The following is a 17,896-nucleotide window of genomic DNA, read 5'->3' as shown; positions in this document are numbered from 1 at the left end:
AGTATACAATTTCATAGTATAGAAAAGAAGCTGAAGTGGGGTTCTTTTCATTGTAAAGTTGGCAGTTCAGCCATTTATTTCACTAGGTCAGAATTTTTACTCTTGGGACTTAAATATAATTGAAGTACCTAGGTAATCTGTTGTCATTTGAGATATTTTAGTTGGGTTTTTGTGTGTGAAATACAGAAATGTTTTAGATTAACTGAGGGGCCATCAACCAAAACAGAAAGGAGAGGGGGAGATTTTATTCTAGCTTCTTTTCACAAGTCACTAATATATCAAAATGAGTTTCGGTAAACAATGCCTCATTTTCTTGCCTGTGGAGCAAAGGGTGTTATTACCTTTCACAAACATGTGTCAGAAGCAATTGGGGAAAATGGCTAGTTAAGCTGTTTAGCTATGACTGAGAAATCACAAATGCCTTGAGTTGTTTATGCCAGACTGTTTCCATTTATTATAATAAACTGGTACAAAATGTACTTGTAGTATATGTTGGTAAAGATAACCTAGAATCTTTTCTTTCCTCCAATTAAAATTGAATGTATTTTGATAATTTGAGAAAGGAGGGATTTTCCACTCATTTGTGACCCTCTGTCCCAGAGCTGCTGCTGTCAGAAACAACCTCCCCGTGAACTTGGTACGACTTCAGATTAGGTTTTTTCATTGCAACAGCTCAGGAGTATTTCTCCTGGAGAGCCATGCATTTTTAAAGCAGTTGGAAAACTTCTTTAAACAAAAGCTAACATACTGTCTTGTGAGAAAAATTCTGTCTTAACACAGAAGTAGGCAGTCATCAGTCTGCTTTCTGTGCCATTTCCTCTTACCTGAAGCTGGGTAATCATCTTTATTTTCTCTTATTTCCTCGGTGAATACAAGAATAGTTTCTTCTTTTAAAGAAACCAACTGATCTGTGAATAATCCCATTGATTTAAATCAAGAGACTGTTGCAGTGTGATTAAGAACTGCAAAATTTCACTGTCCCTTTCTTTTGGGGAGTGATTATTCTTCTGATGGAATACTGTGCAAGGGAAGATTATTTGGGAGAATTGGCTTATTTTTGCTTATTTTAACTTTATAAATAAATAATACGATCATGCATGAGAAGGTGAAGTCCTATGTTCAGTATTCCCAGTACATCAACCAGTGTAATTCTGAGGGTTTGAATTTTATTTCATAGAATCATCAGCTTGATAATGCAATAACATTTAATATTCCTTAAAGTGCTTTATATACTCGTACTACTTTAGTAAGAGATTATGAAGAATAAGAAAATAACAAAAGTTAAACATTCTGGAGGACACTCTGTCTAGCCAGATACTTCAAGTTATATTGGAAAAACTAGGGAAAGATTTTTGGGTTTTGTGTTTATGTTAGTTATGTATAATGCTTAGAACAGAGGGTAGGATTTCCAATGTAAATGCATAGGAAAATCTACATATTACAGTATACTACAGCATTCTAGCAATATCTGGTATCGGTGCAAAATAATTTAAGACAAAACTGTGTATTACTAGCCCCAACATTGTCTTCATTGTTGATTCCAGGTAGATCATGACTTGTGCTGAAGGAGGTGAGTATTTATGAATGTGTTTGTGCATGTAAATGAAATAACCCTATACTATGTAAGTTTACATGAGCCAATGACAGGCCATGTAAAGCAAAACCCAAATAAATAATGAAAATGCAGTTCAACTAATGAAAGCATATATGCCAGAGGAAGTAGGTACTACAGATACCTAATAAAACATAGGCTTACGGTGAATCATGACCACAGATTTCCAGGTAAAATCTGGAAAAACTAAGATAAACTAATTTCTATGAAGGGAGTCTGTCTTTTGGGCTCTTCTCATGGGATCTTTTCATGAGAGATTCTGAGCAGGACCCTTTTCTTTCAGGAGCCATTGAAGAAAGAGCTCAAGGAGTCCCTCTGCTCCTATGACTAAGGGTCAGGCAGGGTTTGTGACAACCTCGGCAGGGACTAAGAGGAGAGGACAACCCCAGTGGGAAGCTTGCTGATAACACCACAAAACATACTGCTGAATTATAGCTAAGGGCAGTGTTAGGGGTCTGTATTTCTACAATAATAACCTTGGATGTTGTGGTGGGTTGACCCTGGCTGGAGGTCAGGTGCCCACCAAAGCCGCTCCATCGCTCCCTCCTCAACTGGGCTGGGAAGAGAACTACGAGGAAAGGGTCCTGGGTGGAGGTACGGGCAGGGAGAGATGGCTCTGCAGTGACCGTCACGGGCAGAACTGGCTCGACTCGAATCAGTCCAGTTTATTACCAATCAGATCAGAGCAGGGTAACCAGAAATAAACCCAAACGTTAAGAACACCTGCCCCGGCCCTGCCCGCAGCCCGGCCCCGGGGGGGAGCTGCTCCCCGTGGGCTCCGTGGGCTGGGGGCACAGCCTGCCCCGCCGGGGCTGCCCCGCGGGCTGGGGGAGCCGCTGCTGCGGCGCCTGGAGCCCCCCGGCCCCTCTGCACCGCCCGGGGCTGCGGGGCTGCTGCGCTCACACGGTCCCACTCCTCTCTCTGGCTTTTTCCCCCCCTTAATCCCGGAGGCGCTACCACCATCACTGATGGGCTTGGCCTCAGCCAGCCGTGGGCCTGGTCTTGGAGCCAGCTGGCACTGCCTCTGTTGGACATGGGGGAAGCTTCTAGCGACTTCTCACAGAAGCCACCCCTGTAGCCTTCCTGCTATGAAAAGCCATGCACACCCAACACAGATGTGGTGTTAGTTTCAGAGAACACGAGCAGGAGGCTTGCCAGCCACTTCCATTTGCAACAGCACTGCGTCGAGTCTGGGTATGTCTGGAAAACTTGTCAAAGCCCCTTCCTAGATAGTCCATGCCATGTAACTCTCCACTGTCTTTGCAAATAGAGCACACAGCTTCCTATTTCTATCAGACAGCACGGAGAACTGTTAGTTGGATTCAGTCTCTTTTGTTCAGATGTAATATGAAACAAGGCTGCTAAATGTGGAGCAGTAATTTAATTAGTGCCCTGCCCTGAGAAGTGGCAGGATCACTTTAGCTCCTGAAGGAATTCCTTTCCAATTTCTCACACACTTAGACTCAGAAGGATCTTCTTATAATATTTGTGGTTTGTTTCTCTTTTTTTTGTTTTTTTTTTTTTTGGGGGGGTGGGGGGAGCGTTGCTTTGCTTTTATATATTTACAACAAAATACTCCAGGAACTGTTTAAATACTTCCCAGTCAATAGCGTGGAGGACTCAGCAGTCATGAATGAGAAGGAAAGTGCTTCTGACTCTTCCAAAGGGAACTGATATACAAAGCGTGAAATTTTGAAAGTCATCTAGATCTTATTCTTAAAATTGACTTTTGAAATCAGGGTTTTAGGCATAAAGGCTTTAATACTCAAAGAATCATAGAAGTTAAAATGCTGAAAACTGGGGTGCTGCTCAAGTGCTCTGCCCTTCAGGGAATTCACAGCTCCAAATTAGCTGCAGGTCAGTATTTGCATAAACTGGATGAAGTTGATTCTGTCGATGTCTGAGCAGACAGCTTTCATTAGCTCTGCTCAATCTCTCAGCCTGTCATGGGTAAGCTGGCCCTGACCCAAAGGCAAGGTAGCTGTGTTAGCATCATGCTGTGCCTGAGCAAATATTTTCTGCTTCTCCACAGGGTGCTTCAGCTGAGGCAGAGCGCTGTGCCAGGGCAGCCCTGTAATTCCTGTGGCTGGGCTGGCTCGTGGTCCGCCTACCCAAAGCAAGCACCGTGCAGTTGTGCAGACCTCCCCTGAGGTATCTGAGGGCAGAAATCTGCATGCTGAGTGGGGAGCTTCCTAAAGCAGCCATTCTCAACATATTTAGACTGATCGCTTCCCCTGTCCTTCGCTGTAACAGCTGGGCCTCCCATTTGCATCCATACTCACACTTGCCCTATCCCACCAACCTCCCTCTAGGCTGTGGCCCCTAGGCAGCAATGATGAGCGGCTAAGACCTTGGGGACAACTTTGTATTTCTCTCTTGTTGTCAGCCTCGGTCATTGAAGCAACTTGCTTTAACTGCTTTCTTCAATTTGTGCTAGAATAATCAAGGCAACAGACCATGTTTTGGTTTTAAAATACCACCTTCTACCTAATGCTTTTAATTTCCTTTGTTATCATTTGAAGGAAAAATGAATTAATTGCAGTGAAGAAAATGGAAGCTAAACAGATACTTTAACATGTACAGAGATGTGTATTCACTACATTTGGCTGTTCCCTCTCACACTCTAAATATATTCTATGTATATTAAGTTATAGGCTTTTGGTTTTCTTTGCTTTTCATTTCTTGATGGGTTGTAAAATACATTGTGGAATTTGTTAAAAATGTCGCCCTTAACCTGGGACTACTAAACTAGGCCAGTGCATTCTTCCCAAATTCAGATGTTCAACATGGCATGTAAGAGAGTCCACATGAAGATTGTCTTTTACTGATCATGTCAAGTAATAGAAAGTTATGGATGAAAAATCTGTAATGTATTGTGTTGAACACACTGAAAGAAATCCAACCTTTTTAAGAAAAATACAGACTATTTCTTTTTAAAGGCCTGGTACAGCTCCCACTAGAACCAGCTGGATATATTTACAATTACTTTGGTGAGAGGTAGAATGGTTCTTTCTAATTATACCTAACTTAAGAATGATTGGACTGGGAGAAGAGAAATTTCTTCTCCTGGTGGTGTGAAAATTTATACTGCACCAAGAGATCAGAACTGATTAATCTTGGTACCAAATTCTAATGATAGTCTCTTATAAAAGCTGCAAAAGTACTTGATATATGGGGTAATAAAGAGAAAAACAAATACCAACTGAGGACTCTACATCTAATCCATTTCTTTCATGTGGTGCTAGGAGGAATTTGGAGCAGATTTATATACTTAAGATGAAATAGGGGAAGAGTTGGAGCCTGTAAGTCCTAAAGGAGAAAAATGTCTGCAAGCTAGTTAGTGCATGGGCTAGGAGATCTTTTAATCACAGGAATTTTAAGATACCTAGGTTGGTGATGAAATGTCACATCTCCTAATGGTTGCTATATATATCTGTTCTGTACAGATCAAAGGGGAAAGCTGCTTCTGCTGCTCTTTGCCTGCTGTTCTCATGAATAAAGATACATTCTCATTTAACCATTCCATTGCATTTTGAGAAAAACGATTTCCACAAAGAAGCAAACTAACCAGGGTCTGAAAAAGAAAAATATTTAGCAAGAAATATCACAGAATGACTTGAATGCTTTCTACTAGCAGGTCATCTCAGGCAGGTGGGACAGATCATGTTCAAATGAGAAGCTTTTGCTAGGACCTGAATACTGCTAGTGGAAGGATTAGGTGCAAGACTGATTTTTGCACCCTCACAAATCTTGCAGTGTAAACAGGAGGTACTAATCCAAAAAGGAACAATGCTGTGGAAAATGGGAGCCTTTCCACTGCCTTCAGTGTACTGGCACTTTCCTCCATGATCTTGTTTGATTGACAGTTGTAGAAATAAATAAAAATACCTGTCTTTAACAAACTAACAAATAATATTCATAAATAATAAAGGTTTGTACAGGCATAAAATAATTAGAGATTTGATCGTGTAAATATATATAGCATTTATCTTCAACCAGATAGATAGCCTTGGTGATCTTACTTGTGTTAGTACCCTGAGCGTTAAGTGGAGAATGTTGCAGTATAATCTCAGTAGAAAAGCAAAGGTGTGATTTGGTGTGTTTGCACAACATACAGCAAAAAAAGGCTTAGTTAGAGTAGGGTCTCCAGGAGAGTTTCAGCCCCTGGTATTATTTTCATCTCTGGCATGACTGCACACTGGTGTATGGCAGCTGCACAAAAGAAAAAAAAAAAAAAAGAAGGAGGAAGGTCCAGATGTATGGAACAGGGTGAAATTTCAGCTGTTAGAAGGATTGAGTCCATCCTTTAGTGTCTTTCAATCAGCTACTATTGTTGTTGCATAACTCAACTGTTTTTAATATTTTGTTAAATAATTCAAAACAAATTGAAAGATCCTTGATGCTGGGTTTCAGTGTTATAAACAAAAGGTAAAAATAAAGTGACTTGTTTGTTTTGAAAGAACAAAATGTCCTAACTTAAAGGCAATCTTACATTATTCTTATTAATTTATATTAGAAATCATAAAAAGTTTTCCCTGAAGGTGCTTTGATTTTTTGTAAAATTGGATCTAGTGGAATGTGCTGAGCATTACCTTGCTGTGGGTGCTGGTCTCGTTATGCTGTTTTATAAGATAATTCCCAAAGAAGAAGAGAGATGAGGTTTCAAAGAGGCATTTGAGCAGACAAAGGTAGTTGGTGTTGGTAGTTTATTTTCTATGCAGAAGTGGAATTTTCTCCTTGTACTTCAGCCTGTTCAGAGCTGTCTGTGTAAAGGCTAATGTGGCAAGGACCAGCCTGGGCACTATTATAGCCAGTGGAAGCCAGAGACTTGCCACTATGTGTATTGAGATTACCCCCATGGGTAAGCTGGGGGGGTGGGCTGTAGTACAGCTCCTCAGATCTGCTGTTGAGGCAGGAGCTGTGGGCCCTTCACATTCTCTCCAGGAATGAAGAATTGAAACTACAATTTTATTTTTTCCTAAATTCTTTCTTCCCTCTGCCCCACCCCACCAAAAGCAAAAGATGTTGCTTTAAGGCGCATAGCTTTGCTGCAGGATTTAGAAGATTTCCTTTTGAATTAGTAAGTGCAGTGTAAGAGTTGTGCACAGAAGAAACCTTTAGAAGTCAAGGAATAACTACCATACATGATATTATAAATGATAATGCATATGAATGTTCTTAAAATACAAGCAGGTGCAGAAAAAGACATGAAAGTATTGTATTAGGGACTATACCTATTACTTTGTCATAATTATTTCAAGTAACTTAATTGTAACAAGCGTGATTTTTCCTCTGTGAAGTTGGCAAACTGAATGTTCATTTGTGTCACCTTCCACCTCACTGCCTTGTCAGGGTAATGGATATTTTTTTGAACTGAAGAACCAACTTTTCAGAAAGCTTTAACGATTTTCTCAAATGTTACAATCTTGTTTTCTCATTCTCCATCCCTTTTATAAAATGGAAAGAAAGATGCAACAGAAATAATCCATTTCTTTTTTCCAGAAAAGACTTAAAATAAGTAGTGTTTAACATACAGTCACTGAAAATAGTGTAATTCTCATCCATTTGTCTTTCATAAACACAGTGAGAATATTAAATATGGGAAGTTTTCCTTACACTTTGATTGATTTGTTGTAATTAAACTTTGGTGGGGTTGTAAGTGCAAAAAATGTGTTTTGCTTTAGTTGAAATGCAAATTTAATACAAGTATGTGCCTTGGGGACCTCCTGTTTGGAACATGTTTGCTGCTACCGCTGTTCTCACAGTTTCTGTCAAGCAGCAAGGCTTCTGGTTTTCAGGAATTTTTTTTAAAAAAGGTTCTTGGCTGACTCAAAGCTATATGAAAAACTGGTGAAATAGCCCATAAACTGGAATGTCCCTAGAATACGCAGCTTCTCAGAGCAGGTAATCTTCCTGTCCATTTTGCACTTTATGTCAAGAATATGAATTTTATTGAGAAGTTGCATGAGGGTCCTACAGTCTGTAACTTCACGTGCTGTGTACTAGTCTTAGAGCAGAAATGCCACCGTTTCTGAACTCCACCATCCATGAGGAGCCCAGCCAGCCGCACCCGATTGCTAGAGCAATCGAGCAGAGCATTGGAGGGAATCTTAGGCTAAACAAATAGGCATTTCCTTGACATTTTTTTTCACTGCTCTGCTCCTGACCAATACAAACAGATTTTTTTTAACACTGATGATGTAAATTTGTAACTCCGTGTTGTTGGGGTAGGGTGGATAGCTGTATAGATGCATAGGGTATCCTGGCTTTTAATAAAGCAGCAGAGAGATGTATTATCGATACCTAAAAATCTACCATGCTAGTTGAAGTGTGTGCTACCTGAAAGCAGTATTGAGGGATGAAACAGATTTTGCAGTGAAAGGAAAAACATACAATCATATAGTATCTCCAGTTGAAGGGGAACCATAAGGATTGTCGAGTCCAGCTCCTTACTTCTCACAGGACTACCTAAACTATATGACTAAGAGCATTGCCCACATGCTCCTTGAACTCTGGCAGGTGTTTTAGGTAAAATCTTTTCTGAGATGCTGTCAGGGTAAGGCAGGTTCCAGGGCTCCCTTACTGCTGGGAGCTGTGGGGGTTCCCAGGGTGGATGGGCAGGGCCCGTCCTAATCACCCCAGCCAGGAGTGGGGCTGGGTGAGGCCGCTGGCGCCTCACTGGGGTTGGGGATGGGGACAGGCCAAGGCTGGGCTGGGCCTGGGGCCCATGGAGGGGGGCCTGGCCCAGTGGGGCCTATGGCTGGGCAGGGGAGGGCTGTGAGGGCTGGAGATCGGCAGATGCAGCACTGCGGAGGCAGGGGGATGATGTGGGACCCTGGGCTGCTGCAGGGTGGGGGGAGCCCTGGGGGACTGATCAGGGGCAGTCAGGCCAATGGTGCCTTCAGGACTCTGACAGGTCCTTCTTAAGTATATGAAGGTATTTATTAATGAAAAAAAAAATCCGATCTTATCTCAGCGTGTTGACTTTAAAAGGGACTTTAAAATCACCTTGGAAACACTGGTGAGTTTCTCCCTCTTGTTTTAGCAACTGTCTTTTGTTCCTCTGTTCTGCACAGCCTGGCACCAGCACCTTCTCAGGCTGCTCTGCCCATCAGCCACGTTGAGTTCACCCGCTGCTCTACCTGGGAGCATCCGTGAGGGGAGATGACTCAGGCACACATAGGGTTGAGTTATGGCTCTTTGCTGTCTTGTGAAGAAGGGGGTTCCCTCAAAGGAATCATTTTCCCATTATTTTTATCCCTTAGGGCTAGATTTATCTTGGACTTATCCAAGGACCAGTCTGGAGTACCATCTTAAAAGCAATTTCTCTGTCCTGAAGCAAGAAAGGAGAAATTGTAAATTGTCATGATCTTTTCAGGTGCAATCCACTGTTTCCTTTTGTTTATTTAGTTCCTTTGACAGAGTAATGTGCAGAGAATAGAGCCATCTCCTTTACCTCTTCCCCTTTCACATTTACTTACAGATGGCTCCATCCATTGATTGGCCATGCATACCAACCTATGCTTCATATGGAGAAGGTCCTATCTAACCCTACTTTGTTTGCTTTTAATCTACCACACAATTACTCTTTTGATATCAAGAAACCACTTTGGAGGTCCAGGTTTACAACTGAAGGATTTTAAAGGTACTTTCATTATCACTCAGTCTCTTTTACGTTATAGGACATGAATGTGTTCTAACCAAAGTTTTGGATTTCCTAAATATTCATGCTGCCATTCTATGTTTGCAAGGCATCTATGACATACAGAAAATGTTAAATTTGGTCCCTTTGGTCTGGAGACCGTTTCATATTATGTAACACCCCAGGGATGTCTATAAATAACTAGAAATTTGTAACAGTCACTGCTGCTGTGTGGAATAATGTTCTTTTGACGATGCATTGAGCTGGAAACCCAAACTTGTAAGCAAATGCTGAGATTTATAGTTTCACAAGAACCGCAGCACGTCCTAAGTTGTGCTGAGCAAACACTGACTAGTTTATTCAATCGCATTAGGCATCGATTGAAAACATATTTTTTAATTTCTGTGGAGATGATATATATTTCTCTTAGCTTTTTCAATAAAACATTTGTAATGGAAGCTGGTGTTTTGTTATGATTTTTATATTGAATTTAGATGCTTTTTTCTTGGTCCACAGATAAGACAGTGAATCAGGGCTTCATTTGATTATGAGCTTTTCTTATTTCTTATCTTTCTCCACAGTTAGTTCTGGCTGTGGCTCTGACCTATCACAGTCTACAAGCAGATCTGGAGTATTGGAGAGGTTGTCATGTAATCCTTTTTCTCTGTTTAAGTCTGAGTTGTGTTCTGCCTGTGTTGGTGGTCAGCCAACCACAGGGCAGAGTTAACTTTACAGGCATATCAAGTTTCTGTTTAACTAATTGAATTGAGGTTTGGTACATTTGAAATAGAAATCTGTTAGGCCAATTAGAAGGTACCTATGTAATGGCACTTAGATATTTTTAAATACAAAGGGCATAAGTTTATTCTGATAGGGGGTAGACTCATCAGACCTGTGTATGCATCTATGTCCAAGCCTTGTGCTCCCTTTGTGACAGAGAAATGTAGGTATTTCTACACATGGGACATGATTAATTCGACCTTGACTTAGATGTCTCACATAGATGACATGAATTTTCTTCCAGAAGCACCTGTTTCTGTTGCTCAACACCATCCACACTTGCAATACCTTAATTATCCGAGAAACAGAATCATAGAATCATTCAGGTTGGAAAAGACCGTTAAGATCATAGAGTCCAACTGTTAACCTAGCACTGCTAGTTTTTGTTTGAAGATGGGATTATACCCTCCTACCTCTCTCCTTCCTGTTTCCACCTGTGTTTTGTTAAGACACTGGTTCATCCCTCTGCATCCCAGCAAGACTGATCACCTTTGGCAGGTCTCACAAATCTCTAGTAGTAGAGAATCCAGCTCTTCACCACTTGATATTTCCTTCTCACTGTACCAATGAACTATTAATTTCTCACATGAAACTCACTTTTTCCAATTTGAGCCTTTTACTTCTTGTTGATTTTACAAGTCACAGGCTCCTCCTGAGCCTTCGCATCTCCAGGCTAAACAGTCCCAACTCTCTCAGCCTTTCCTCATAGAAGAGATGCCCCAGTCCCTTAATCATCTTTGTTGCTCTCCACTGGATACTCTCCAGCATGTCCATGTCTCTTGTACTGAGGAGCCCAGCGCTGGACACAGCACTCACAGTGTGGTGTTGCCTCACCAGTGCTGATCAAAGAGGAAGGGTCACCTCCCTCGACCTGCTGCAGCACTCCTTTTAATGGAGCTCAGAATACTGTTAGCCTTTGATGTAAGAGCCCATTGCTGGCTCATGCTCAATTTAGTATGCATCAGCTCTTGGTGTATTTGAAGATTTTCATATCCCCACCCTGAGATTTTTCTTCTTTGGCGTAAGCCTTCAAAATTGTTTCTAGGTCATATTTTGTAGACTGTTCATCACATTCATTGCTCTTGACCAGACTCTCCAACTGATCCACCTCTTTGTTACACCAATCAGGAAGAGATTTGCCCATCTTGGGCCTGCACACTGGTGGTCAGAACATAAGGATTACTTCCTGTGTTTTGCAAGCTATATTCTTGTTTACATAGTCCTGTATAGTGTTCTCTTTCTTAATGACAGCATGACTTATTGGCTTACATTAATCTGTTCCATTCTGTACATTCTGGACTATCTTCTTAGGAACTGTTAGCCTGCCTGTGCCTGCCTTATTTTTTTTGCATTTGATTGTTTCTGCCAAAGCATATTCATCGGCCTTGCTTTGAATTCTGGTTTTAGCCCATTTTCCAATTTAAGAGTGGTCTGGATTTTTTTAATTCCAGTATTGTCCATCATACTGGCAGCCCTTATTTTAGGTCTGTTACTTGGTGTCCTGGTTTCAGCTGGGATGAAGTTAATTATCTTCTTTGGAGCTAGTGCGGTGCTGTGTTTTGGCTCTGATGTGAGACTTCTCAATTCCTCAGGCCTTGTTAGTGAAAAGGCTGGAGGGGTACAAGGAATTGTGAGGGGACATAGCCAAGTCAGCTGACCCAAACTAGCTATAGAGGTATTCCATACCATGGGATGTCATGCCTAGTATATATACCTGGGGGGTTGGCCAGGGTGGGGGATCATTTCTCGGGGACTGGCTGGGCATCAGTTGGTGGGCGGTGAGCAGCTGCATTGTGCATCATGTGTTTCTTTCTTCCTGTCCCTCTGGATTTTATTCTTTCCCTTCCTCTTCTCATTATAACTGTTATTGTCATCATTGTTATTATTGTTCTTTCATTTTTATTCTGTTTCAATTATCAAATTGTTCTTATCTCAACCCTTGGGTTTTACATTCCTTTCAACTCTCCTCCCCATCCCTCTGGGTGAGGGGGGAGTGAGCGAGCGGCTGTGTGGTACTTGATTACCAGCTAGGGTTAACCCACAACACTTGGAAACATGACAAGCAGGGTCATTGCATTTCTTTCTGGAAGTGTCCTGTTGCCATGTCCAGTGCTTGCAAAGTCCTCTAAGGCTCTAACTGCTCAAATACTTTGGAATATCTTGCTGTAAATGTTCCTGAGACACTGCCTTGTATCCTGTAGGATATTCACAGCAGTGAATCCAGCTGTTTTAAAATTTAGGTTAGCAGCTGGCTCACCTTTCTAAAAGTCACCCTGTACTCTCATCCTCAGTGTACAGTGATGCTTTTTTCCCCTGAGCTTATGTTATTTTCTTTGTACCTTGAAGTGATGGTGGTGTCCATGTTGATTTGTAATAAGCTGATTTCCCCTGAATGTTCCCAGTCTTCTAATTAATTATAGGCCTGTTAAAGAAGCAACTTTTTTTATTCTCATTGAATTTGTTCATTATATGAAGTCAAGCATGCCTGTGTAACTGTTTAAAAAAGTGCAGCTGAGCACTGTAAGTTTCCTAACCTACTCCCAATAAAAAACCTCTAAAAAAAGAAGACTATAATCACAGTTCAGAAGGGATTACATACTGCTCAAAGTCAAAGCAGCAGATCCATTAAAATCTGCAGATTGCAGAGGCTGCAGGATATATCGCCTGGCCTAATAACAAAGAAAATTACTTATTAAACTGCCAATCTTTCTCAGGAATACTGTTTCATATTTCCCTTAATATGTTCCAGATAGTGTGTACACCTTTCAGTCACTATTCCAAAATGTCTGTCTGCACAGAGAAGAATTGTCTTCCATCAACACAACAAATGAGACTTTCCCCTGTCCTTTTCCTTAAAGACTAGGTAGTGGAGTTGGCGTTTGTTTCATAAGCTTTTGATCCATACTTAATCCTAGGGTGGCATGCATCCAGAGCATGCAGAGCATTGGATATTGTGTACCAAATGAAGTAGCTGTTGGTGTACAACACAGTAGGAGACTCTCTCATGTTCTCAAACAGCAGCTTTAGAGTCTGTCAGTGTTCCCAGGGTGTCTTTAGGGAGAGAGGCTGAAAGAGTTCCTGAGAAGCAGGGCCTCTTCTGTTCACTGCCCTTTCTTTGCAGTGAGTTTGCAATGAAATTAAAATTCAGCAATAGTTTTTTTGGTTTTCATTCTAGAGCTACTTAGGCTGCACCATCGTTTCACAGCAACATAATCCTGTAAAATGCAATGTGTAATTGCTCGTTTCAAAATGTTCTCTTATACAACTATAGGATCAGGAGAATTGTCCTCCGAAAACAGTGGGATTATCCTCATTTTATTCAATGAGAATATGATTAAAAAGACAGGAAAGCAATGAAATATAGCAGTAATGAAATACAACCGATGACAGAAATGTTTCAATCTTTCCCTGCTTACAAGAAAGATAGATGTTTGAATCCTGATTTCCTGTAGGCTTACAGTCCGGGTGTAAAGCATTCCAGCTCTGGGGAGGTGCTCAGAAGTGTAACTTGCTATGGCAAACTTCAGGCAAATCTGATGTCCCATTTCATTCAGTTATACTTTAAGATACAGAGAAAGGTGTAAGAGGCAAGAGAGCCTAAAGAAAAGAGATGGAGTTTATGCTGGATCACAGCGGCAGACCAAAGTCCTCTAGAAAGGGTCTGAGTCATCTCAGAAACTTCTTTGGAAAGGAAATGGTTTTGCAAAAACTGAGAAGTGTGATGCAGTCTTAGCTCATCTCTACTGTTATGCTTTACAAGACCTGAGCGTTTCTCCCCAGGCAAGCTGAGGCAGCTTTGCTTCTGCTGTCCAGTTCCCTGATATTGCAACTTAAAGAGACTAGCAATGTGTTTTCTAAAAAACCCAAACCCCTCAGTCATCAAGAGAGAGCAGACATCAGAATCGCTAATGTAACAGGAATGATAGGAACCATCAACAATTCCTGTATAAGCTGAGCAAATGATAAAAATATTCAGAGAATAAAGCTGAAATAGCACTGAACCTTTGATGCTTTTAGGAAACTAAGCAGCTGTGTAGGGAGAATGTCTTTGCAAAAGTTTCTAGAAATGCTCCAGAAATCCTCAACCTTGTTGAAGCAGAGTACTGCTCACTTGGGCAGAAGAACAGGTTATTATTAGTTAGGCATTTTACAGGGTTGTCTGTGTCTTCTGTTTCTTCTCACACATAAGTCTCAAAGTGTTACAGGGTGGTCAGTATCATTGTTCCTGCTGTGCTGAAAGGCCAAATAAGCACTCAGAGTTGATAATTTGCCTGGGTTTACCCAGAAGCGGAGTGGAGGACTGCAGAATGCCTGTTTAATACGTTATTCACTTGATCAGTGTTTCCTGAGAAGAATCCACGTGGGGGGGCTGGCACAATATATTCACATGAACAGAGATTACATCAAAGAGTTTAACACCTCAAACTGACAAAGGCAAAGCAGGAGAGCAGAGAGATGCCTTAATTTTCTTCTAGTCTCACAGCAGGTTGACAGAAGAAACTTCAAGCCGGGTGCCTTGCCTTGCTGACAAGCAGCCCACCCCCAGGCTAGTCTGGCTCAGCCACTGTCTGTGGTCACACTCTCCTCCTGAGCTGACACCCTATTTTCACCTGCAGGTGGAACAGAGAAGTGATAATATGAGATAGATTTATTTTGCACACCAGTGAAATTCTAGGAACAGAAAACAAAAAAACTCTCTGGCAAAGGGGAACAAAATAAGAAGAGAATTTAGAAATGCTGTACCATGTATTTCATATTTGGCAATTTCTACTTTATAGTTAAAACAATTTCATATATGCCCTTTGAAAGTATGAGGCTGCATGCATGAAGAAAGCACCTATTTCCCTTATGCTTTGAGCAGAGACATATGTTTTAAAAATTAAAAAAAGAAAATTACTCTTGAACAATTAAATCTGCCTATCTAGGTAGCTGACTAGCTTTCTCACAGAGATGGCTGTCCTGAAATGAAGCTGAGGAAATGAGGCTTAGTAATGTAAATATTAGTAGGTGCATAGGACCATAAATTAGGAAAATTGACAATTTTAATTACTTTCATTTGCTGAGTTCCCAGGCTGACATCAGAAGTTACATCTGTGAGGTTGCTAGGAGGGTGGGGTATGGAGGCAGGAGTGCATGGGTACAGGATAGGCTCAGTCCCCGCGTTGACAGTAGGATCTGCAATGACAGCATATTATCTGATGTAAGAAATCCCTAATAGAAACAGAAGCTTCCCAACATCTCCCCCAAACATGGAAAGTACTACGTAGGGGTAGCCGTCAGCTCAGCAGGAGCTTCCAGGCAGGCATGTGGACACTTAAATCACATCATTGTTACAGACAACTCTGGATTCTCTGATTGAAGTTTTCCTATTTTGCTTGGAAAGATTATGGATGGAAGGAAAATTAAATGATAAAGTGAATCATGTGAGAGTGAGGGAATGCCTACATGATGAAAGAAAGGGTGACTGGAGGAGACTTTTTTATTTCAGTGGATTGTGTGGAATGGAAGAATACAGATTTAAGGTATTATGGTGCCTAACACTGTCCTTAGATGCACAAAGTTTCTGTGTTGTGCCTGTTTTGACTATGAGATCCTTGGGGTAAGGACTGTGTGGTTTTTAGATCACCTAGCACAGTATTGCCCTGGTCCCTGTGCAGTCCTGGAATCAAAACATTAGTATTGATCGGTTTTCATGGCAGAGGCTATGGCAGGCTATTTACAAAGGTATTTACAAAAACATCCAGTTTATCCAATTTAATTATTTCCTGCTTAGACAAAACATGCTCATCTTAGTTTTCTTTTTTTGTTGAGGTTTTTTTGTTGTTGTTTTTGAAATACTATATTCCAGTGAGAAATGTTCCTTTGCAGTATTTGACAGTTACTTTTTGTGACACAAGTAAGTCAATAAAAATCAGAATGTATGTAGCCCCAAATGTCAAATATGTCATTAAACTTAGTTTTCAATGTCCACTTCAGTCTGGTAGTTTTGCGCTCAACTGCCATCATGGAGCAAAAGGTAACAGGTCAGGGCCTCATTGGTATCAACCAGATCAAAACATCTAGCCATTTAACAGGCAAATGTGGAATCTATAAACCAGTGTGACAAACCACTTGCTACTCCATTCCTACTGTTCCTTTCATTCTGCAAATACAAATTACATTCATTTATATCACCAAGAAATCTACAGACTCTTAACAGAATATCAGCCTCCAACTCTGCTGCTTGTATGAGAAGGCAAATAGGAAATAAGAGCACTGGTACACGTTTTCTGTATCATTCATTATTTTACAGAGTTCTTTCTCTTGTCTGTACTTATTTGATCCCTCTATAACATGGCCACATTTGACTTGGTAGCTGTTTTGCTGAAAAAAACAGAAGCTACTTCACCATTGCACTAACCTGCTTTCAGATAGTTGCAATTTCCCTTTGATTTTGTGCTTTTTTTAATTTATATCTAAGTAACAGAGAAGGAACTATTCTGGAACTTGCCTTTAAGACCAGGTACATTCCAGGAGCAAAAATTAGAAGCGTTATTTACACATAATTTTGAGAAATACCTGATATTGTGGCTTCTTTCTTATTTAATTGAGTTGAAATAGAATCCAACATCTGATTTGGGAATACTTTTGTGTCCGTATAGGCTATTATCTGACTCGCCTTGGTGAGTAGACTGTTACTTGAATAGGTGAGACATTATTTGAATAGGTGAGTATATGAGGCTTCTATATAAAAGGCTACAGTTTATCATTTTAGCTGAAGAGGAAAGATGGGGAAAGTAGAATGGGGATCCACATCTGTCAGCTAATTTTTCCTTTTCTAAACTCTATTTTTATTTTGCAGGTGATGGAAATTAAAGGACAAATGATTCATGTGCCAGAATCAAATTCAATTTTGTTTCTGGGTTCCCCCTGTGTGGACAAGCTGGATGAACTGATGGGCCGAGGCCTCCATCTTTCAGACATACCTATTCATGACGCTACTCGTGATGTCATACTGGTTGGGGAGCAGGCAAAGGCCCAGGATGGCTTGAAAAAACGAATGGATAAGCTGAAGGCAACACTAGAATGCACTCACCAAGCCCTGGAAGAGGAGAAAAAGAAAACAGTAGATCTCCTGATTTCTATTTTCCCTGAAGAAGTGGCTCAGCAGTTGTGGCAGGGGCAGCAGGTTCAGGCCAGGAAGTTTGATGATGTCACCATGCTCTTCTCGGACATTGTTGGATTCACTGCCATCTGTGCGCAGTGCACACCCATGCAGGTCATCAGCATGCTGAATGAACTCTACACGCGGTTTGACCATCAGTGTGGATTCCTGGACATCTACAAGGTAATAGCTCAAGTCCTAAGTTAGCAAAATCTGATTGAAACTAAGATAGAAAGAAATCCACATAGCCATCTTCCTAAATTAGAGACCTTCCCTATAAAAATGGAAAGGCAATATTTTTGTTCTGTGTGAAAAAAAAATCTGAAATATGCCCACTGAAAATCAAATACTTTGATGCTGAGCTGTCATCATGGTTCCCCCAGGGGAATATATGCCTCATATTCCCATCTTCCTATAAGAACGTACGCCTCCTGTATTATAGCCTGGTTTCCTTTAGGTAACACATCAGCCACAGTGTCCTAAGTATGATGAAGTGCATGGTGATGATCCTCACCCAAGCTGCAGCTCCTGGAAGGCCCTCAAACACTGTTTCAGCTGAAACTTGAATGGTTTAGGGTTAGACACTTACTTTTCCCCTGAAAGAATTAAAATTTTCCAAAAAGAGCATTCACTATTATAGGAGATTTAAACTTCCACTGAAAAACAGGAAGAGGACAGCAGATGTCCATTCATAGTAAATGGAATGAGTGGGACATGG

At 41.0% G+C, this 17,896-nt stretch overlaps 1 protein-coding gene across 1 annotated transcript in view; it reads left to right on the top strand.

Annotated features, from left to right (window-relative positions):
- GUCY1A2 (guanylate cyclase 1 soluble subunit alpha 2) overlaps window positions 1-17,896 on the top strand; it is a 178,081-nt gene that overhangs the window by 79,108 nt on the left and 81,077 nt on the right. The window contains exon 5 of the mRNA XM_056327914.1: window positions 16,876-17,361. Within this exon, the coding sequence (XP_056183889.1) occupies window positions 16,876-17,361 (486 nt within the window). The remainder of the gene's footprint in view (window positions 1-16,875; window positions 17,362-17,896) is intronic.

This window comes from Falco biarmicus, chromosome 2 (assembly GCF_023638135.1).
Source record: "Falco biarmicus isolate bFalBia1 chromosome 2, bFalBia1.pri, whole genome shotgun sequence".
Lineage (NCBI taxonomy): Eukaryota > Metazoa > Chordata > Aves > Falconiformes > Falconidae > Falco > Falco biarmicus.
Note: the sequence above shows the minus strand (reverse complement) of the source record. Positions and strands in the feature narration are given on the sequence as shown.